This window comes from Onychostoma macrolepis, chromosome 07 (assembly GCF_012432095.1).
Source record: "Onychostoma macrolepis isolate SWU-2019 chromosome 07, ASM1243209v1, whole genome shotgun sequence".
Classification (NCBI taxonomy): Eukaryota; Metazoa; Chordata; class Actinopteri; order Cypriniformes; family Cyprinidae; genus Onychostoma; species Onychostoma macrolepis.
This window is the reverse complement of record NC_081161.1, coordinates 914787-937970: the sequence shown is the minus strand read 5'-3', so window position 1 is coordinate 937970 and position 23184 is coordinate 914787. Positions and strand designations below refer to the sequence as shown.

At 38.6% G+C, this 23184-nt stretch overlaps 1 protein-coding gene across 44 annotated transcripts in view; it reads right to left on the bottom strand.

The window, feature by feature from the left end:
• Positions 1–23184, bottom strand: part of LOC131543457 (receptor-type tyrosine-protein phosphatase delta) — a 336697-nt gene that overhangs the window by 14875 nt on the left and 298638 nt on the right. For 19 of the 44 annotated variants that reach the window (XM_058780786.1, XM_058780798.1, XM_058780803.1 and 16 more), the window contains 8 exons: positions 21842–21872; positions 21553–21665; positions 18109–18150; positions 17564–17661; positions 13078–13201; positions 9255–9430; positions 7197–7316; positions 6855–7009 (listed from right to left, as the gene is read on the bottom strand). In XM_058780786.1, the coding sequence (XP_058636769.1) occupies positions 6855–7009; positions 7197–7316; positions 9255–9430; positions 13078–13201; positions 17564–17661; positions 18109–18150; positions 21553–21665; positions 21842–21872 (859 nt within the window). The remainder of the gene's footprint in view (positions 1–6854; positions 7010–7196; positions 7317–9254; positions 9431–13077; positions 13202–17563; positions 17662–18108; positions 18151–21552; positions 21666–21841; positions 21873–23184) is intronic. The other 25 variants (XM_058780809.1, XM_058780811.1, XM_058780814.1 and 22 more) reach the window with 7 other exon arrangements.

Below are 23184 nucleotides of genomic sequence, written 5' to 3'. Positions count from 1 at the left end.
AGTTTCCAAAACCCCTTTTGTGGAGCACCTGACACGAAGACCGTTCATAAAGTCAGCAAAATTATCCCACCACTTTATTTTAAGGCCAAAAGTTTCTAGAGAGTCTGAAGTCTTGATAAGCTGGTTCGGGTGTGTTTCATTAGTGTTGGAGCTGAACCCTGCAGGACAGCGGCCCTCGAGGAACAGGTCTGGACAGAGCTCCTGTTCTAAAGCAACGTCACATGTATCGTACACAGAGGAGACAATCCCAGAATGCACTGCAGCAAGTAGTGTTGTCACGGTACCAAAATTTCAGTATTCGGTACCGATACCAATCAAAATCCACGGTTCTCGGTACCAATTTCGGTACCACATGCTAATTAAAAAACACATTATTTTTAATAATAAAGTCAAACAAAAATAAAATATGCAAAAATCAATGCCATTCTTTATACTTATAAAAAAAGTAAAAAAAAAAAAGTATGAAAAACAGTAAACAGTAAAGTTTCACCCAAATTTAATTTGTCTTTTAATTAATGAAATTTAAACACATTTTATTTTTTTGCTAAATAAAGGAGATTTACTATTAAAATATGGAAGAAATATTGTGTGATTATTTCTTTAAAAATAAATATAATTTTTTTTCAACAGTAGTAAGAGTATCACATACATTCTACTAAATAATAGTAATATATTTCTGGCACAATGTCTTTAAGATAAACTTTTATTTTGACGAGTTGCCGTGAATAGGCCTACCTTTACATTTCTGTGTGTAGCTTATGATCACAGTTGCCAAGTCCGCGTATTATACGCGACTTTGGGCTTCATTTTTGTAAAGTAGCGGGAAAAAATCCCTGGTTGCTGGTTGCGGTTTTTTGGGCTTATTTTAAAAAATATGGTCGCTTGTTAGGGAAATCTGACAAGCAACTTTGTTTTCTTTATTTATGTTCGCCTGTATTCTCCAATGCATTGATTGACACTCTGTCTGCTCGCAGTTAATAGCCAACAATAATATAAGTGCTGTAGCATAATTTGCCATATGTTCCGTCCCTCATTGGAGAAAAATCACATTCAAAAAGAAGGCGCGTGACGCTCTGATGTAGACTTAGAGGAGTGGGATGACTTTCTTTTAGCCTAAGTTTTACAATGTTTTGTAATGTATTAATTATCACGGGCTGTAATAAAAAACAAGTAGTCATATCCTAATTCTGAGTAAATACATTTGGTTCGAATAGCCTGGTATAGCAAGATGTCTTAAAATGTATTTCTTTTTTTAACATTTAAACCACATTATTAGATTACCTTTTGACTTCACGAATACACATAAATGACAGCTTAATGATTTTTTATCTTTTTTATAATATTTTTAAATATTATTATATAATATTTTCTTTTTAATATAATATATATTATAATTGAATATATAATTGAATATAATATTTTATATTTTTTCTATAATATTTATTATTCTATTTATTCTATTCTATTCTATCTATTTATGTGGCATTTTGTTTTTTTGTGTCATTTATTTGATAGTTATGTATACATTATTTTATTTTAAATGGAAGAAAAACCTGTTTTTGACCTCAAAATACAGCACTTTCCCTCTGTATATGGCTCTGGGGATGAGCAGTTTTGTGGTGCTTGGAATTCTGTATAATTAATTAAAAACAAATATTGCCACATTGATGCCTCAAGAAGGTGTAATTGTTCAAATAACACATTGTTTCATTTTAAAATATATTTAAAATAAAATTGTAACCAAGTGTTTTTCAAGTGTAATATTTCTGTAAAGGCTAGGGACAGAAAAATTGACATTTCCATAGAATGACCACTATATATATTTTATGCTATAAATATGTGGCTATGTTACAGCTCCCCTTTGAAGCTCTTGTGCTTTTCTCCTTTTCCATCTCTCCAATCCTATTCTGCTCACAGGTGACTGGAGACGAGTTTTGTTCCCACTTTTGTTGCAGTTTGTTAATTTTTGTAAAATAGCTTTGTTTTTGCTTTTCAGATAAAAGAGTGGTTTCAGTTTAATATGTTGCAGGCTCATTTATTGGTAATAAATAATTGATAAATAATATTGATGATAATAAATCATCAAAAAAATATTGGGCTTGTTTTGGGCTTGTTTTTGAAGCTGCGGTTGCTTATTTGTCTCGTGGGAGTTGGCAACTGTGCTTATGATATGACGCTGGTTTTACTCAAATGAAACGGTAAAATGCTCGTGAAGTGACTCTCAGAGCTGTTCTGGAGACGTTGTTTATGTATTTTTGTCCTCATTGAGACGGCAGATGCTGAAATCACCGCGAGTGTCACACGCGCTTCATGTAGTAAAAAAAAAAAAACGTCTCTGCCATTCATTCATTCATTCAAACAGAGGCTTGCAGAACATGCAAGATTCATATCTGAATCGACTTTTGCGGCTTAATATTTACAGATACTAATCCATGTCGCGATTTAATTTAAGTGTAATGACCTACTTTTGATTAATTCATCCAAACTTTGACAAATTCTGTGACATTCCGTGCTAAACTGTAAATTCCGTTTTTATAACTGGATTCCGAGATTCCGTCCGTGTTTTCTGCATCGCGGAAATCATAGGTCCGTACGCGTCAAGAACTGGGTTGACCGGGTACTCGGTACCACCGGTACTTACAAAAACCTGGTACCGTGACGTTTTCATTTTTTTAGTACCGACTTGGTACCGAAGTACCGGGTCTTTTGACAACACTAGCAGCAAGCATGAATCCATCCACTCACAATTACACACAATTTAGAGAATTCACCTATGCTGCATGTCTTTGTGTTTGAGTTCTGGTGGAAACCCGAAGTCTCCTCCAAATACTAACCCAGCCAAACCTTGCTTAGCTTCCAAAATCAATATAGTTCAATCTAACTAAAAGCGACTATTTTACTAATTATTTGTGTTGTTAATTGTTCACCAACTGAATATCATTTAAAAATTGTAATTTCCAAACCAGGAAAAGCCATGGAAATGAATAAAATCTTAGATCTCCATTCATTCATTCATACATACATTGTTTGTTTTTAATATAAATAATTGGGTAGAAATTGGGAGTAAAATTGCGAAAAACTGTAAAAGTCATGGGCCCTTTGAATAAACAGGGGGTCAAGTAACTAGCAAGTCTAAAGACAAACATGCTTGTTTTGAGTCAAATGTTTGTTTTCTCTACCAGTGGCTTTGCAACTTGGTTTCAAACTATATTTTTGTAAGGAGTTAAATTATTTCCTTTATGAAAATAACTCCTCGTGAAGCCAAAACTTAGGAACTCTTACAATGCAAATGTCAGGCCACAAAACAAACTCTTCAATCAGGCTTTGATCTCTTTGTGAAGCCAAACACCCAGAAACCCTTACAATGCAAATGTCATGCCGCAAGACAATAAACTCTCTAATCAGACAAGAAGATCTGAGAGAAAGACCATTTGGTCCACTCACCCATCCTTCCCCCCTGGACTCATGGTACTGGTCACTGAAAGAACTCAAGTTGCTACTCTTACATAAATATTTACTATATCTTAAGAATTAATGATCTTAACCCTTCATGTTTGGTATCATTTTAAAGGTCTCGTGCGATGGGTAAACTGGTCTCAATTTCACAGCAGTCACTTATATTATGGGAAATATTGGAAACTTAAGTTAAACTCTGTGCTCCTGTTGTGGGCGGTCTCCTTTCAAAACCTGATAAACATTGCTCTACAGGTGTGACCATTTGGGGCACGAGAACATCTCTTCCTGAGGCTTCTCATCCCCATACACAGATCTAATCTGTTTTGGGGCAGAGAATAAATGTTTATGGGCCTTTTGTTCTGGTAGTATTTAAGGAAAGTTGCAAATCAGTCGGGCGATTTGTAGTCAGATCAGCCCGTAGTGTGGAGGGTATTTAATATGTTCCATACTATGTATCTTCTTCTTGAAGCCAGGTAAACATTTTACTCTTAGATTCATCTTTGAACAACTGATATTATGTATTTTCTTATTTTTGAATTGGCTTATTGTTTTATGTAATTGGCACGACACGTTTACCTGACTAATAATAAATTGTTATATTTGATTTATTCTGAACTGTCCTGAAATCATTATGACTATTAGACTGTGAGGAGGCTTTTGTTACCGCAAATCTACGGCCAGGATAGATCAAACTGAAGGCTCATGAATGAACGGAGCAGTAGGCACGTCATCGGAGACCTCAGATTTCTGTCTATCACTGGTGCTAGCAAGTTGTACGGGAAAAGACTAAATAAACTACACTTTTTGTCATAAGCAAGCAGTTGGCGGCAGACAACTAGGTATTAGTCTACCTGCATCCTCTGACTAACATCGGACTGGCGAGTTTGTGATCGTGAGACCGGCGCTTCGGCCGACGCTATAGGCTCAAAAGAGACATTAGGTCCCCAGTGAACGGATAATTGAAAATATGGTATGTCGAGAATAATCAAATATCTAAATTAAATATATAAGCGATATTTGTGATCAATTTTTAATTAGTCTAAATTTAATGATCACTTGAAATTGGAGTCAGATCAAGCACGGAGTTAGACTAAAATTGAAACAAAATCCTGATAAATTCAGAAGCGCAAGTAAAAGACCGAACATGCATTAAACTTTTGACCAGGCCGCTGGATTCCGTTGTTTGGACTAGCGGGTGGATCCTTACATTCTTAAACAGTGTTTTTTTGTGTGTGTGTGTAAAGTCTGTCCTCTAAACTATTTTGAACCGAAGGCTTGAATTTTGTTTTCGCCAGAGCAAGCACCATTATTTTTATTTGCTAAAACAAGGGTTTGGTATAATTTTTGTACATAAACATTCACTCTTTTTTTCTTTAATTGTTTAATTGTTTCAAGATGGCATGTTGTTAATGGACAATATTCTTAAAGCGGGTAATAATAGTGGAAATGTTTGTAGCCAAGAAAAACTGCCTACAGTACTTTCATGAAATAAACCAGCCTTGAAATATCCACTGCTACTAGCAAGGCTTCATTTGCTTTATGCAAAATCAATGTCTTTGTTTGGACTCGAGGTGAAATATGATGAGGACGTGTTTTTGACAGGTTCATACTTCAGAAATCCCTGGCACTCAGGAGCCCTCTGTCTGTCCGTCCAGTGACCTCCGTGACATTCAATCATGCGCTTGAATGGACTTTCTCTTTTGTTACGATAACGGCTGACTGCATGCGCTTCAGCAGCGACCCGCGGGTTACAGGTGACAGCGGTAAACGCCCTCTTTACAGCCTCACACACACACACACACACACAATCAGCATCGATCGCATGACGTCTGGCAGATTTCAGCGAAAGCATTAAGCACATGCAATCTGAATTTTCATTCTGCAGCAGGCGAATCGTTTCCAGCGCAGTTAATTACCCACGAGCGCAGGAGGAGGAGGAGGAGCTTTTGTTTGGCCTGACAAACAGCACATACATAATCTCCCGCCTCACGTGATCCTGCCAGCTTAAAACTTTCTCTGCTCTTGCCGAAGGATGCGTCAACTTTCTGACACCCGCCACGGAATGAAAGAAAGAGTTTTTTTAATGGTCAGACGGGCCGGTGTTTTGGTGCGGATTAAAGTCTCGCTGTCGAGCCGTTATCTGATCCGAGCCGAAAGGAATTCAAAGTCTGCGTCCCAATGAATGATATTAATTCCCACATTCAGCGCGAACGCCGACCAGAGAAAAGAGGGGAAATAAGGATTTTTCAATTTCAAGCGCTCCGCTGGGAGCTCTAATTAACTGCCGTATGTGTTATTTTTAAGGGTTTACTAATCCTTGTTTTCTATCTGGCAGTTTTCCGATGGAAGCTTGTGGCTTGTCGTTTTTGCATGCCTCTCTCTGCCTGATGTTTCTGTGCCGCTTTCGCTTAGAGGGGAATTTAACAGATGGTTTCATATCTGGGTTTTCCATAAATGCGAGAGTGCCTCATGTTCTGCCATGCACCAAAATCATGTTTTTTTGTATGGAGACGCACAGTCGAGTCTCGTGGAAGTGTGTGGTTAAAACTGGAGATCAATCACTGGTTTGACCAATCCATTTTTTTTCCCCAGGTTTCTATTTATTGCATGATACTAGTTCTAATATGGGTTCTAACGATGAATGAAAAGCACACGACATTGCCACAACCTGTGCTCAGCAAGAGGCATTTTACATAACATTCATTCTTAAATCAGAAACACAGAATATTTTAAACTTCACAGACGAACAACAGCCAAAAAGATGGATCTGGATTTGGAAAATACACTACAGTTCAAAAGTTTCGGATCAATTCGATTTTGTAATGTTTATGAAAGAAGTCTCTTCTGCTTGCCCAGGTTGAATTTATTTGATCAAAAAATACAGTAAAAACTGTAATATTGTGAAATATTATTACGATTTAAAACAGCTATTTTCTATGTGAATATGTGTTAAAATGTAATTTATTTCTGTGATCAAAGTTGCATTTTCAGCATCATTACTCCAGTCTTCAGCGTCACATGATCTTCAGAAATCATTCTAATATGCTGATTTGCTGCTCAAGAAACATTTCTGATTATTATCAATGTTGAAAACAGTTGTGCCGCCCAATGTATTTTTTTGGGGAAACTGTGATGCATTTTATTTGTAAGGATTTACAGATCAATAGAAAGTTCAAAAGAACAGCATTTATTTGAAACAGAAATATGTTTTCACATTATAAAAGTTTTACTGGCACTTTTGATCAACTTAATGCATCCTTGATGAATAAAACACTGATTTACATCTTACTGACCCCATATTTTTGGAGAGTAGTGAACATTTACATTTATGCACATTATGTGTTGCAATCTTGTAATTATTATCGCTGTGCTATTAATAATATGAAGTGGCATCAGACCTGCAGTGCACCACCATGGGTCCGGCGTCCGGCGGGTTGCAGGACTTGACTCTGCGCAGGAAGGCCAGGAACGGCGTGGGATGCTCCGGGACGCCGTGATCCGGCCACGCCGTGAACTGGAACTGCCGCACCTCTCGCTTCTCGCTGGAGCCGTTCTGAACGCAAGAGGGAAAGAAATATTAGAAATATTACACCCAAACAGCCATCATTTACTCACCCTCATGTCACGTCAGACCTGCATGCTGTTGTTTTATCACAAAAAAAAAAAAGATGCTTTCCGGAGCTCGGCAGCGACGTCAGGGCAAGTGAATGTGGATTTGCTCTTCAGAAACGTTCCTGTACCTTGTAAAGTGCAAACGTTCGGACGCAGTACGTGGCCAGCTCCACCGTGTCCAGCAGCGTGACCTGAATGAGTCCGTACGTCTCCGTCCCTCTGTTGGGCCAGTACTGGTCACACTTCACCTGAAACACACACAAACACACACCGCGCTCGGATGAAGCTGGAGAAGGAGCACCGCTTTTCCTATTTCCTGCTGACAAGCGGATTTCTCAACACAGCAGCGAGTGACAGACGCTATAATTACTATCTCCAGCGCTCTGTCGCAATCACATTACAGCCGGCCCTCATTACCATTATAGATGTGGGCTGCATTGTGAGCGGCGCACGGATGTACTGCAACCGCCCTGTCAGGAGCAAACGAACAAAAGAGATGCTGAACATGAAGCCTCCAGGTTACCGCAGGAAAAACAACACGCATCTCTCGTTGGATGCAGATCTGTCTGTCTGAGAGCTGGATCTGAACGATCATATTCGATCATATACACATTAAAATGCTCCTGCGTTAGTGTGCGTCTCGAGTCTTTACAGCAAGCATCAGTCTATGGATTCATGCAAAGGACAATTCATAAATGCAGGAAAATTCAAGGCATGAATTTAAATTCTGCAGCTCATAATGGCAGCTGAAGACAACATGAGTCTTGCCTTAGAGAAGAAATGAGAAGGAATCTGAGAAACACACACACATCAATGGTGCAAATGTGGAAAGGATGCAAATGAAATTGTGGGTGAAATCTGTAAAAATTGAGGATGACATGGATTGTGATATTAATTAGACCAATAATCAGTTTGACAAAAGCTTTTAAACCTGTTTGGAAACATTTCATTTTGCCATAATTGATGTAATTTGTCAAAAATTAGACTGTTCAAATTTCCACTAATAGAGCACAAAACAGGGCCATAAAAAACTGAGCTGCTTTACTCTCAGAAAACCCTGAGAAGGAAAAACTCTATTTTCTATTCATATGACATTTGCAATTTTTTCCCCCCAACTCTATTACTAATATTTAAGACATAAACACACCCTGGTTTGTGTGATTTTGTCATTTATTTGCCTATGAGTATTAAATGATGTTTTACTAACAAAGTTCGGGAGAAGCATGTCAGATACTTAGCCTAATTAACACAAGACGAACGCACTCAAGTTAATCAACGCATGGGTATAAATACAGCTGACATACCTCTATCCGTTTGATGGTTAATCAGCCCCTTCTCCACACTTGAGTTCTTACCACACTTATACGGGGGGTACTCTGGCCGACAGCACGCCGACTACGCATTACTAAACTCCGGCTAATTATATGTAAGTGTGAACTCGTGAAATAAATATCAGCATTAAATAGGAAAATGCTATAAATTACTTAATATATTAATGCATTTCCTATATATTTAGCATTTAGGTTTATAAGACGTATATTTCCTTATTTTTATTTTTTTTTCCCTTAAAACCAGGAATGCACACAAAATGTGAGACAGTTTAATGGTTATTTCATAATTAACATAAGTTAAAATGTAATATTTCTTTACTAGATTTTTGTTATCGTTGTCAATTATACATTAAATTCTGTACATCTAGTTGAGATCTTTAAGCTAATTTTATTTTATGTGAGATATTAGTTTATCAAACATATCTAACAGTTCTCTGCAATGAATAAATAACTCTGTATGATATTCATGACAGTGGCAGTTATAGACATAACTTATTTATGTATTGTTTGGTTGCTATTATTATTGTAACAATAAATAAATCAGTAATTAGAACTGTGAATTCGGTATTGAGTTAACTGGACTCATTCTGACAGTGTTTCCTTACCAAATGCCACAAACATGTGACCAAGACTGTAGTGTCTGAGTATGCATTTTAAAGAATGTTAAATAGGTTTATTTTTCATTAATTGATGTACTTGTGCATTCTGCAGTGCACTTGCAGAGAGACTCCGCCCACACGTTCTACTGATTGGCTGTGATTTGAGATTGATTTTTGTGGACAGAATGCGTTTAATCAGAACACGCCGTAAGCCAATCGAATTGCAGCTGAGTGGTGATGTCAGAGCCAGTCGTACCCTGGATCTTTCCTCCAGTTTGGTCATCATGACGATGTTTGCGCTCCGCTGCTCCCAGATCATCCGCCAGAAATCGCCGAAGGTCTCGGGCAGCGCGCCTTGAGTGGCGATGTAAGCGTTCTGCTTCCGGTAGCCGTCGATGTAGTTTGCATTGATGTAATCGCTGCCTGGAATACCTGCCAAAACACAGCAGAACACACTGAGAACCAGAAACTACTCAACAATGTGAGTTTTGGGTTGAATTAGAGTGTTATTAGCATGTTGCTATTTGGATGCTAAAGTATTCTGCTAGCTTAATGATAGGTGTTTTTTTGTTGTTTTTATGCTTCCTTAACATGTCTTCAATGAGACTAGAGGAAAGAAAACATCCAAAATACATATTTAGGTGTTTATTTTATTGCACTTTATGTACTGGCATCTGTAGATTTTACTTACAATTTAAGTTTTAAAAGTTTGTTTCTGCACTTCAGCATTGCTTACATACACCACAATTTACAGTTTTATTCCTCTCCATATTCTGAAGATTTTTACTGAAGGGTTTGGTCATATTTCATAAGCCTGATTTTATTTGTGTTTGTAGATTTCAATTACAATACATATCTATAAAGGCAATTTTCTCAAAATGAGTTTTTTCTCCACTTCAGCAGCACTTACATGCACCGACACTTACAGTTTAATTCCTCTCTTTATTCTGAAGGATTTTACTGAGGGGTTTGTTCATATAATCAATTGAACTGATTTATACAACATTGTGTTTGTAAAAACATGGTGAGAAAGTGTTATTTTCAGTATTTTCATATTTATGGAGTGATAAAATGAGAAATCCAAAATCCCCTCAGTAGAAACCTTTAGCTCTAATATGTCAACAAAATAAAACATGAATTATGAACCTGGATTCATCCAACGTTGAGAAAAGTTAAAATATTAGCTCATGAAAATGTGTGCAAATTTAATTAGATAATGTCTTGTTTGCATATGTAACCATAACATTTAGAAAAAAAAAAAAAAATAGTCTTAATGATTAATCAGCTGGGTAAGTATGGTGATACGTCTGCTTGCTCGTGTCCATCTGTTTTTAACTTACATGCACTTTGCACTTTTTGCACGAAGCAAATTTATAAAATAAAAAAATAAAAAAATAATAATAAAAAAATATGTTTTTGTAGATTTTTCCAGTCTTGAGTGGTTCAGTTAGCCACCCTCTTGTTCATTTTTGATATATATATCACTTGAAATGTTCTCTCTGTTGTGCCGTCACTCAAACGGACTTTCATTTACAGACTTAAAGGGCGTTTCATTTTTGTTCATCATCCATTTGCTTATAAAAAGCAGAACAGTTTCCACTAGCAGTCAAAGGTCTGAACAAACACTCTCATTCTTCAGTATGATATTAGAAAGACAGTTCAGTGAAATCGTCCAAATTCAGAAGTAAGTTTCCGCAAAATGGCCAGAATCTTCATTCCATCCTGTATATATATTCTATGATTTCTGATGAGCAGACCTTCATTCTCTGCGAGAGAAACAGTGGAATGAACTGAGAGTAAGTGAAGACGTGTGAGAAATCTGGAGAAAATAGAGCGAGGCTTGATTTTTGCTGTTAAACGGCTGACAGCGCGTCAATGCTGCAGGAGAGCGGCTCGCAGCTCAGCTCACACATGCAGCGGCGAGATAAAACTCATCCCGGCGTTCCCTCGCCCCCGCGCTCACTCGCTCTGTGTCTACTCCAGGTGAATTATTTTACTGAGAGTTAATAAATATATTAAAAACTCCATGTTTTTCATTTTCTCCTTCATTCTGTGATTGACAGCAAAGCAAAAGACAATTAATCCTGGGTTTTATTCTCTCTGTTATAGACAAAAGAGGCCAAAATGACACACAGATATCAACAAATTAATACTGAACTGATGTGTGTGTCTGTGTGTGTGTGTGTGTGTGTGTGTGTGTGCTCAAATAGCCACAGATTTTCATTGTATATTTGACACTTTGTGACTCTGTTCCAAAACCTAGTGAGCTGCCTACATAAGGTGTATTTCAATGATTACATGTATCCATCACAAACAAAGCAAAAAACAAACAAACAAACAAACAAAAAAAAATAAGATAAACTAACTTGAGAAGCAAAATTGTGAGAAAAATGGAAATAAAGCTGAATTAAAATAAAATATAAATATTAGATAATTAAGTTTATGAACTAAAACTACTAAGTACTAATTTAAGTACTAAAAACCTAAACTGAACTACACTTAAACAAATGCTTTAATCTGAAATGATTAAGTGCAAAACTGAAATAAAAATAAAGCTTATAAAATGACAAAAGTGCATAAAATTACAAAAAAAATAGATTAAAATTAAAATGAGAACCTAAAATATACAAATAACGGCACATATTAAAATCAAAATGGTAATAGATAAATAATACTAAAACAACTCTAACCCCATTGGCAAATGGAAAATTACAAAAATGCTGATTAAGAAAATTATTTCTTGCAGTGAACAAGTTAATGTCTAAAGGAAAACAAAAACAAAGTATCAGTAATTGGTTAAAATGCTTAACTCAAATGTATTCTGTGGACAACAGAATACATTTGCATTTTACATTGCTATTTTTGCTCATGCTTATTGCAGTAGTGTACTGTTAGCTTAGCAACATGCTATTGCCAAACTCCACTGGGATCAGTTGTGATTCGATGCTGTTCAGCCCTGTAGCTGCCTATGTAGGGGGGAAACATTAAGGGAGCACACTAGGATTAAGAAGACAGGCAGTATTTCTCCATCGTGTGTCTCAGATTGTCTTGTCTCAAAGTGAACAGGCCACTGGGATCCATCAGTGTGTGTGGCGGGTGAATGAAGCGGATGCAGTGTGTCACACACACATACACACACACACACACACACACACACACACACACTCACTCACACACACACACACACACACACACACACACACGCTCACACTCACTCACACACACACACACACACACACACACTCTCTCTCTCTCTCTCTCTCTCTCTCACACACACACACACACACTCTCTCTTTCACACACACACAAACACACACACACACACACACACACACCCAGAGGGCCGCTGGAGTTTGATGTGGATTTTCTGCAGCAGTTCATCACACTATTTCATTTCTCATTGTTAAAACACAAAGCCGCACATTTATCAGAGCTGGACACAGCAGATGAGCATTTATTTGTGTCATTGTTCGCTGGGTGAATCTGTCATTTAACACAGTTTGGAGGGAAATTAGATGTTTTATTTTGGGATTGTTTTTTTTTATGGAGAAAACTGTTCATCAGTTCGGTATGAATGTGTAATGCTGCAAAAATCAGCTTCGTGTCTGATAGGAAAAATACAAAAATAAATAAATAAATATACATATATATATATATATATAAATATACATATATATATATACATATATATATATATATATATATATATATATATATATATATATATATATATATATATATATATATATATATATATTAAATTTTTTTTAAAGTATTTTTCTTACTTTTCTACTCCCTTTCTCTCTTTAGCATAAATGTAAAAATAAATATATACAAAACAGAATTAAAAATGAATAAATACATACATAAAATATAATAAAATAAGTGAAAAAAACTAATAAATACATAAAACAGAATAAAATAAATACAAATAACTAATAAATAAATAAATGTTAAAATTGATCCTTAAACCTAATATGAGATATATTTATCTCTGAAAACGGGCCATCATATCTACTTAACACAATATTTTGCACGCATATCTTGTTGTAAGGATGTTCAGACAGTGATGAACGTACCATCGATGGCGGAGAGCAGGACTCTGGAGTGATCGTAGGCGATGACGTTTGCGTATCTGTTCTTTGGTTTGTTGACCTCCAGGTTGGAGTGCTCCCACGTGAACTGCTGACCGGGATCGATCGACTGAGGAGAGAAGAGGGATATGAATTAATGATTGTGTTAATGAGCTCACATTAGCATCAGAGCTAAACACGCTCACACAGACACAGCTCGGGTTACAGCCGTATGCTAACTGCTGGCTCGGACTCAACATACTCTGAGCGTCTCACACTAATAATATCCGTCTGAAATAGAAAGACGCGGCTATGATCAGCATTCACCGTCTGTATTAATAGAGCACGACTGTAACACGTCATCGAGCGAGAGCGCTCAGAAATAAACGCTGCTGCTGGGCGAAAACACGCTTCATTAACAACTGACCTGACATCCACAAAATTAATCAATCAATGCATATATCATCCATTTATGAGCAAATTAAATAATTAAAAGTCATGATGAATATCTAACAAATGAAAAAATATATAAAAAAAAAATGGATTAACAGTTTAATGAATAAATATACAAATTAAACAAATGCATGAATGGAGTAACTTATGGACAAAATAATGAAGGAAAGGAAAGAAAGAAAGAAAGAAAGAAAGAAAGAAAGAAAGAAAAAAGAAAAAGAAAGAAAGAAAAAGAAAGAAAGAAAGAAAGAAAGAAAGAAAGAAAGAAAGAAAAGGTGAATCAATTCATGAATAATGCACAGATAAAATGTACTGAAAATAATTAAGGAATCATTGAGTGAGTGAATGAATGAATGAATGAATGAATGAATGAATGAATGAATGAACAGATCAGTGAATACACGTACAAATTAAAAGCATGACTGGAGTAACTAATGTACAAAATAATGAATAAAATAAATGCATGCTACACTTTAACGGATGAATGAATGAAAGCATATATAATCCATTTATAGATGAGTCAGTTAAGAATGGATGAATAATGAACACAAGAATTAATGAAATGAACAGACAAAAATAAAGGAATCGACAAGTGAATCAATAAATGAATGAATAATGAAAAAATACATGAATGAACTAACTAATAGAAAAAAAGAAAGAAAGGTGAATTAATAATGAATAGATAAAATGGACTGATGAAAATAAAGATAAAGGATCATTGAATGAATGAATGCATGAATAGTCGACACATTTAATGCGCGTGATCTTCCTGCCGTTGACGTTCCTCTTTGCATTTCTTCAGGAAGTCAAACGATTGAAGGTTTGAGCGCTGAGCTTCTTAAAAACAGGTGTGGGTCTGAAAGAGCGCGGGACGAGTCTGCCAGTGAAAGAGCTTTTGTGCACAATACGACCTCAGCGTCAGTCTTATGTGCCGTTTGCAATTTTTTCCCATTTACTTTAATAATGAAATTATTCAGTCTCCGCAGTGTCTTTTGAAAATGAAAAGATGATACGCATCTGCCTGCGAGCCCAGCTCTCCGCGTTGACAAATTTCAAATTACAGTTTTCAGAGGAGCGTTGAATGAATGAAAATTGGTCCCGTAAGCGAAGAGGGGAAAGTAATGTCTTCATGCCTTGAATAGATTTTAAAGGATCACACAGAGATGTGCTCCCTTTCAAACGGCGCTTTTGTCCACTGATGTGCCCTTTCAAACGAGAGCAGACGACTGCAAACAAATCGCAGCCCCACTTGGACGAATTACACTCAGAAATAGCAAAACGATAAACGCTGCGAGACTGTCAAGAGCCGAAGCAGATATTTCACATTCGACACGTATAGCTGAGAGAGACGAGGACACATTGCTGTTTTAGCGGTACAGCACTGGCACTTGTTTGCACAACCTCTACAAACAGGCCTAGAAATGAAGAAGCATAAATTGACAGCGGTGGTATTTTTCTGTCAGGGCGAGTCGCCGCGCCACGCCATGAAGCGTCACTAAAGATGACAAATCTCCAGCTAAGCCGCGTCATTCTGCCCAAATCTGTTGGAACATGCATTCATTGTGCTGCTATAATGACTTTCTGTGCCCATGCAAAAGCGCCCCAGAACGACGGTCCCGTGTGCTTGAGCTCAGGCCTGGCAGGCGTTTTGGTGGAGCTCCACGGCTGACCTCATGCTCGGGGGCCGCAGGCCAGGGGCCCGTCGGCAGAGTCTCTCGGCCCAAAACACATCACCAAACCGACTGCGATCTCACCGGCGGAGATAAGGAGATTACATCCAGAAACATCCTCCCTGACCTTTCCTACGCCGGCGCGGTAACTGACAGCCATCAGGCGGCAGGAGATACGGCGGGAAATACTGCACTGTGAGCGCGACTGATACGATCGTGTTTGTGAGCGGCAGACGTTCATCAGGTCAGACACGCCGAGCGACCGCGTGAACAGTGGCGATCCGTCTGAACACATGTGCATAAGCTTACTGGGCGTTGCTATGCGGTTGCCAGGGTGTTTCTTTTTAAATCAGTTTGAGTTACAGTCATAGCGATGCTTGACTTCCAATAATAATGTTGAAAAACATGCATGTGTTCGTTTTAAACCTTTTCACATTTTACATATTGTCCAAAAGAATTGAAAACCTTGGATTTAAATACTAAAGTTTTTTTTTTTTTTCATATTTAAATCCCATGTTTCAATTTGAGTCACATAAGATCAATTATATATTCAGGAATGACAACTGCATACGGTAGTGAATCCACTAAATTATTATTTTGTGTGTATGGCCCATAATTCACTCTCGAAATTGCAATGACTGACATCATAGCAACATTCTGGCATCCTCTATTTTTGTCGTATTATTTGTCAAACTGTATTTAGTAATGTTATAAGACTTGGGGCTAGTTTTACTATGAGCTTGTGCCAGCGCAAACCCTCCTTTGGCGTTAAAAACTACTGTCAGGATTTACATGCAGAGGGGAATTAGCGCTGAAAAGGCATGGACAGTTATTTTTGCGACTCACCTTATTGGATATGCATTTGTAGGAGTTTCCCTTTCGATCGGTAAATTTATGGGAGGAGAGTATTTAAATTAATCACACAACGTGATTTACTAAGATTTGCACTCGTCAATTCACAGGTATCTATGGCATTATTTAACGGCCAAAAAAAGCATGTCTTAAAGCAGGCTGTAATTTATGCTGCTTAGATTGCGCTGGTCATTATGGAAATGATGTTGCATCTGTGTTCTTTAATCTGCACCTTGTCAGTAAATCACCCACATAATTTTCCCCTCCCATCGGCATTTTTATGGAAATGCGCTCTAACGATAACTTGCCCTGTTTAGTAAATCTGGCCCTTGTTATGTTTAGCAATTTTAACTAAACCATCATCAACAGAACTGTCTTGTTTATGTTTGTAAGACTGTTTTGTGGAGCGCGCTCTTAAAAGGTTGCCATGTCCACTTATTATAAACAACATTTATTAAGCATCTTTGTGATTGTTGTTTTGCTCAGCTCATAAAGCAATCCAGCTGATGGAGTTCATAAAATAGTCAGGAGCAGGTCATGATATTTGGGTTTTTATGTGTCTTAATTCCAAGATAAAGCGTTTGGATTTAAGTTTATTATGGGCTTGCTCTTATTTGCTGTTTTCTAGAAAGACCTGACAACATTTATGAGTTAAGAAATAACTCCTTCTCTGTGAATGCTTGCACTGCGCATACAGAAGAGAGACTCAAGTCTGATACATATTTAAATATGGGGCTGGCCATTAAGAACTCTGTCTGCACTATTTCTAGGTGACTAATCAAATATAAATAAGAGACACTGATCATCTGACTCAAGATACTCTCTGGATCATCTCAAACCATGCTGGGGAAGCTGATCTCCAACTCAGACAAACCAAATACTCGGACACTTTCAAATTCATGGTAATTTTTAACCTTTCACTCAAATTGTTATGCTGATAATATGACTTGTATTTATATAAGAACATTGCAAAACACAAGCATTTAAACCAGTGGTTCTCAACCAGAGGGCCTCAGCATACATCTGAGGAGCACACAAAAAGGCTTAAAATCACTTCAAATAAACTAAAAAGCTAAAAATCTAAACGTAACCTAGCATCATGTTTCTTATTGTAATTGGTTCCTTTAACACCTGCCATTTTTATTTAAGAATTAGAGTTATAAAATATCTTATTTGGTAGAAATTGCAATTTGTAAGTAAAATACAACTGTAATCAAATGTCCAGAAAACATTAGGTAAATTATTTGTTAAACAAAAAAGAAAATAAATAAATAACTGTGTGGAAATGTGTATAAATGCTGTACTTGAATTATTATTTTATTATATTATTATTTTAATATATTACCGTTCCTAGCTTCTGTAAACAAAACACGTTTGGAAATGAGCAGCTTTGTTATTACAGCAGAAACAGCAAAAATATCTTGGGGCACCTTCAAATATGTGTCTTTGACATCAGGGGGGCTTGGAGCAAAACCAGCTTTTTTCATGCAGAAAGTAGTGAAATGGCTGACCATTACCTCATACTCCTGTGAAAACTTCAAGTTGTCATTTGCTTTCAGGCGTTCGATGTGATCGGCCAGCTCCATGACTGGAATGGGAGGGTGACTGGCCATCCCTGCAGACAGGAGACAAACAAAGAGTCCCGGTGTTAGCGCTAGCACACCAGAGCCTACGCCGAGAGATGGGCATAATAGAGGATGGAGGATGTGAGGTTTTTATTCGGCCTGTATGATTGAACGAAGCAGCCACATGCTCGAAGAGAATGGACACAGAAGCCGCACAGAGCATTCCTAATGAAGAGAGGAATGTTATTTGTCCGCAAGCGTTAACATGGCGGGAAACATGGTGGAAAGATGGAATAGAGTAGAACGTTAGGGGCTGGATATTAAAGTTTGAGCCGGCGATGAGTCTAAAGGATGCTACATATCAAACCCCGCCTCCTGCGCTGGCGTGAGGCAAAGCAGTGTGAGGAGATGAACGCGTAAATAAATGAGTCAGTCCAGAGAGGAAGTGAAGGAAATGAACAGACACAGTGGCATATGTAGAAACAAGAACGACTAACTTGACAAATGGAGGTTACTGGGGTAAACCGATGTGGCTGAACCTGCAAAGGAAAAGGGGACGGGGATAAATCATACTAGCTGACGTTAAAACAAGCAAATGTGGTGATCGGTCGCTATCGGAACTAAAAAAAAAAAAAAAAAAAAGAGGCAGTAGAAACACAGTCTGAAATGACAGTCAACAGTTCGCAAACAACACTACGACTCCATCTCTACGTTTATTTGTTAGTAAAAACGAATTCACACATGCTAACGGCTAACGGACGACAAACATGCGGAAATGAGGATAACACGTTCGGAAGGGAAACCAAGAAAAAAAAAAAGACACACAAATGTAACAAGGACAGAGAAGATGGCGTGCACGTTTATCATGCGCATGTTTGTCTGTTCTCTAGGGGCTTCAGCAGTGAAATTCGCAAAGAAGGCGCATGTCTGCGAGAGAGTTTGTGTTTGCACTGCAGAGGATGCTTTTGAATAGTCAGAAGCTGCTCTCTGATAACCGGTTTGCATAACAACAGCCTGCGTGCCGTACGTTTGGACGTGGTGCTGCGGTTCTTTCATCTCTGGGCTGATAGAAGAGGGCATTAGCTAATGGAGGCAGCAGGAGAGAGCTGCCATCCACCGCCTCTCAAGATCCATTACCAGGCGCGGTGACAATGAAACTGCCATTCGGAGAAACGCATCGGAGCGACATCAAGCACCCTCAAGATGAAAATTGAGATGGGGAGGAGGGGGGGGAGTGACCGCACGATGGCATCAAGGGTTTGAAGAGAGGAGGGCTAATGCAGAGGCCGTTCTCGCTGAAGAGAGGGATCTTCAGCTGTCGAGAGCTGCGTTCGGGCTGCCTGAAGGGAAAATGGAGGATGCAAAGCTTCTCTAAGAGGCTGTTTGCAAAAGAGTGGCGCGAGTCCACTAATAAAGAGCCGCTGAGAGGATTGAGTGCATGGAACATCACTCTCGAAACCGTGTTGCAATGCAAACCCAACATGTGAATGTGAAACCCGCGTTTGCGTCACAGGCGAAAATCAAAACGAACAACACTGCTGTGTAAGGATGGGAATCGAAATTCAACGGCAACATTAACAATTCTTTTGGCACTTGAGGAATGGTTCAAGAAGAAATCCAAGCCTGAACCAGCCTGAGGTGGTTTGACTGGGCTCGCTTTAGCTAGTCCCCCAGGTTGACCTCTTGACGAGAGCCCAAAACCACTAAAGAGTACTATTTAGTCATGACTCATGCAAACCAGGCTGGTGGCCTGCTAAGACCAGCTAACCACCTTAGAATGGTTTGAGCTGTTTTTCTTCCGTTAGGTAAACAGTTTTTCATCAGTTCACACTTCCCCCAAGTTTGATCCCCCAACAAAATATACAACAACCAGTGGAGCTTTAAAGGTTTTGGTTGGCAACAAATGTCACTCTGTGAGCTTCTATGAATTGTGTTGCGTGGGATGTGAGTTTTTGGGTTTGGCTGGTTGGTCTTCCAGTCTAACTGGTGCCCTAAACCCCTTTAAAGCCATCAAAACAGACCAGCCTAACCAGTGGAAACCAGGGGCCAGTTGCATAAACACAGCCACAACGTTAAGACCGAGTGTTAAGAATTAGTCTGAACAGAATCAAGGAGTACTCAGTCTTTACTTTCAGGATTCAGACTTGTACAGCTAGACTAAACAGTGTATGTCACCAGCCGCAGCTTGGTAGCAAAAGCTGGTCTGAGCTGTTTTTATCAGAAAGGTGAACAGTTCCCCTCCAGTCCATCTGTCTTGCTCTTGCAGTCCAGGTGTTTCTGACAGACAGACCGATGGACTCCGGTTCAGTGTGTTTAGAGCTGGTCTCGCTGGCACCCTGGTTCTCCTCTGAGAAACTAATGGAGCAACTGTTGTCACCGCTGTTCTGCCCCTCAGAAAATAAATCTATAGGTCTTCACGGCTGGCCGCTCTAAAACCGAACGCACTTCACCTTGTTCACCAAGGTCAGGAGGGAGCAGCCGTTCACCGCTCGACAATTCCCACATTCCTCTACGGCTCGTTCACACTCCGCTGCTTTCAAACACAACGGCCCACCTCGTGTGTGTGTGTGTGTGTGTGTGTGTGTGTTGTGTGCGTCTGAATATACAATCACCAGCAGAGGTTTTGAGAGCCACTGGGTTGAATATATATCTCCATGGTTTTCTTCAGCTGGCCACAGCCCTCGCTCTCCAGGTAAACTCACTGAGCTGTTATGAATATGTTGCAAAGAGTTCTTGGGTCAGCTGTAAAGCTGCAGGCCCGGAGTCCGGAGGGATTTCCTGCCCTTCCGTCTGTCCTGAAGCCACCTGTCCTGTGCAATTCCTCAAGAGGTGCGTCTCTGTATCTCTGGCTCCATATGGCTTACAGACCCTCCCATTAAAGCTTTAATATGCTGAGCACTGCTTTGACCTTTCTACACACAAGTCTGTTTGCGTCCACTGACTCATTCAAGACTGTGTTTCTGAATGACACAGCGATGTCTACAGGCTGACCAATGCAACACCGACATGTTCCCGAATCTAGTGAGATGCCTTGTTGTCTACGTAGGTAGCATCTTAAATTGATCCTCTCGAATCACTAATATGACGTATTCCACACAGGTAGTGCCACACCATTTGATGGACCTTGTAATCGACATTTATCTTGCTTACGGATGACATACTGTATTTACTGAGCTTGTCACAATGCATTGTGCGATTGCCTCTGTGAAGGCTGCAATGCTGCCATAACATTTAGCCAAAATTAAACATTTTGTAAGGCAACACAATGTTGCTGTATGGATTTCATGGAGCCTTCAAGTCCAGAGTGCACCTATGAATTATGTCTTTGTAGGCAGCTCACTAGGCTTTGGAACTTCTAGACCAGTGTTTCCCAATACTGGGGCCAGTTGCATAAACTTAGCCACCATGTTTAGAACTAGTTTGACCAACTAGCAGTTGCCAAGAGTAATCAGTCTTACTTTTCCAATGCAAATAAGAACAATCTACCTTTTCATAACTGAATTAAAAAAGTTATGACCAGCCTTGAAGAGAAAACAAATAGGTGACTAACTTTTTAAGACTAGTCTAAACTGTTTATGCAACCGCCCCCTAATCCCAGAGTTCCCTCAATAATGCACATTTTGTACATCTCTCTAATCAAAAGCATTGTATTCAACTCATCAGCTTGTTACTAGAGACCCTTAAAGCTGGGCATGTCAAATAAGGGAAACATCCAAAATATGCACTGTTGAGGGCACCAGGGTTGGGAAGCACTGCTCAAGACCTCTCACGCTCCTCATGATTCAATCATATCTACGCCTAGAACCTTCACTTCATTGAAAAAGAGTTGGAATCAAAATCTTTTGAAGCTTCCTAGGACACCCTGTTTCCGACTCAAGGAGTTGGCTGATGGTTTGTGTTTGATGGTGAAGATGAGGACGATGGAGGTCGGCAGCTCTTACCGGGAGTCTGGAAGTTCAGACGGCGTAACTCCACGGGGTCTGTGGGGTGATGGGAGGGCAATTCTTTACCGCTGGGCAGACTGCCTTTCCTGGCCTCTGACTCTGCCCTTTTCCTGAAAGAAATACATCACATACTTCAGGACAAAACTGTGTTTGGACTATCAGAGCAGCACTGCAAGAGGTCAAGCAAACACACTCGTGATGAACATTCAAATGTGACACGTCCTGGTGTTCTGTGAGCCGTGACCACTGCGTGTGTCTCAGGAACAGCTCTTCTGCATGCTCTCACCTGTCTGGTTGACTGCTCCAGTGGAAGCGGCAGGAGGGAGAACAGAGGGTTAGTACACAAAACAAACACAGATCTCCTCATCACAAGAGCTGATATTCAGAGCGGCTTTGCATTTGTTAGTTTTCGTCTGATCCGTTGTTTTAAAACACATCCACTGCGCCACTGATCCTAACTAGATTTGGTGTGACATACTGTAACATACTTGAGTTATCTCACAGTCCTGTTTTTATCCAGTAATTTCATGTGTATATATATATTAGTCCCTTAGTCCAAAGAAGTTTGAGAAACCCTGATCAATCTGATAAGCAAAACTAATTATACAATTAATAATGATAATATACTAATAAAAAGTTTGGGATAAGATTTTTTAATGTTTCTTATAGAAGTTTCTTCTGCTCACCAAGGCTGCATTTATTTGATCAAAATACAGTACAAATGCTCATATATTATTACAATTTAAAATAGCTGTTTTTAATGTGAAAATCTCTGATCAAAGCTGAATTTTCAGCATCATTAATTTTTTATTTTTTTATTTTTTTAGAAAAAAGGAAATTATATAGCCTACTATATAACCTTTTCCTAACAATCTGTTTTATTCTATGCGTGTTCTGTGTACATACATACACGTACATAAATCTGTGTCTCTTGTTTCTGTTTGTTTGTTCTGAATTGGTGCATCACAGGCAGCGAGTGTGTTGTTGACATTGTAGTATTACACTATGAGCTGTGTGCATGAGCCCGTGACATTGATTCTGTGATTAACAAATAAATCTGCCATCAGAAGACATCAAATAACCCTGGATATATGAAGGACCTCATCACGATAGATGTTCAGCTCAATGCCTGACTGTAATTTACAGCAGATGATCAGATCAGTCTATATTCAAATGAGCACCACAGATTATTGCACTGATACTTACAATGCATAACTGCAGAAACACACACACACACACACACACACACACACATACGCACACAATGGCTTAAAGTCAACATGGAATCCAAATTCTTAACACATGTTCCTGCTCTTTTTGTGAATAATTCATCAGTTAACGTTACTCCGATGATCAGCTCGCTTTTGCAATCTTTCACCCTAATAACTCAGAAATTAAGTAACTTGGATAATGCTAAAGCTAATAAAATCCCACCGTACTTCTTATTTTTTGCTTGAATCTGGGTTATTGAAGTTAATTAAAACTAAAACTGAAATTCAATTTAAAATCATTAAAAATATTGGTAACACTTTACAATAAGGTTCATTAGTTAACATTAGTTAACAACATTAGTAAACATGAACTAAGAATGAGCAATACTTCTACAGCATTTATTAATCTTAGTTAATG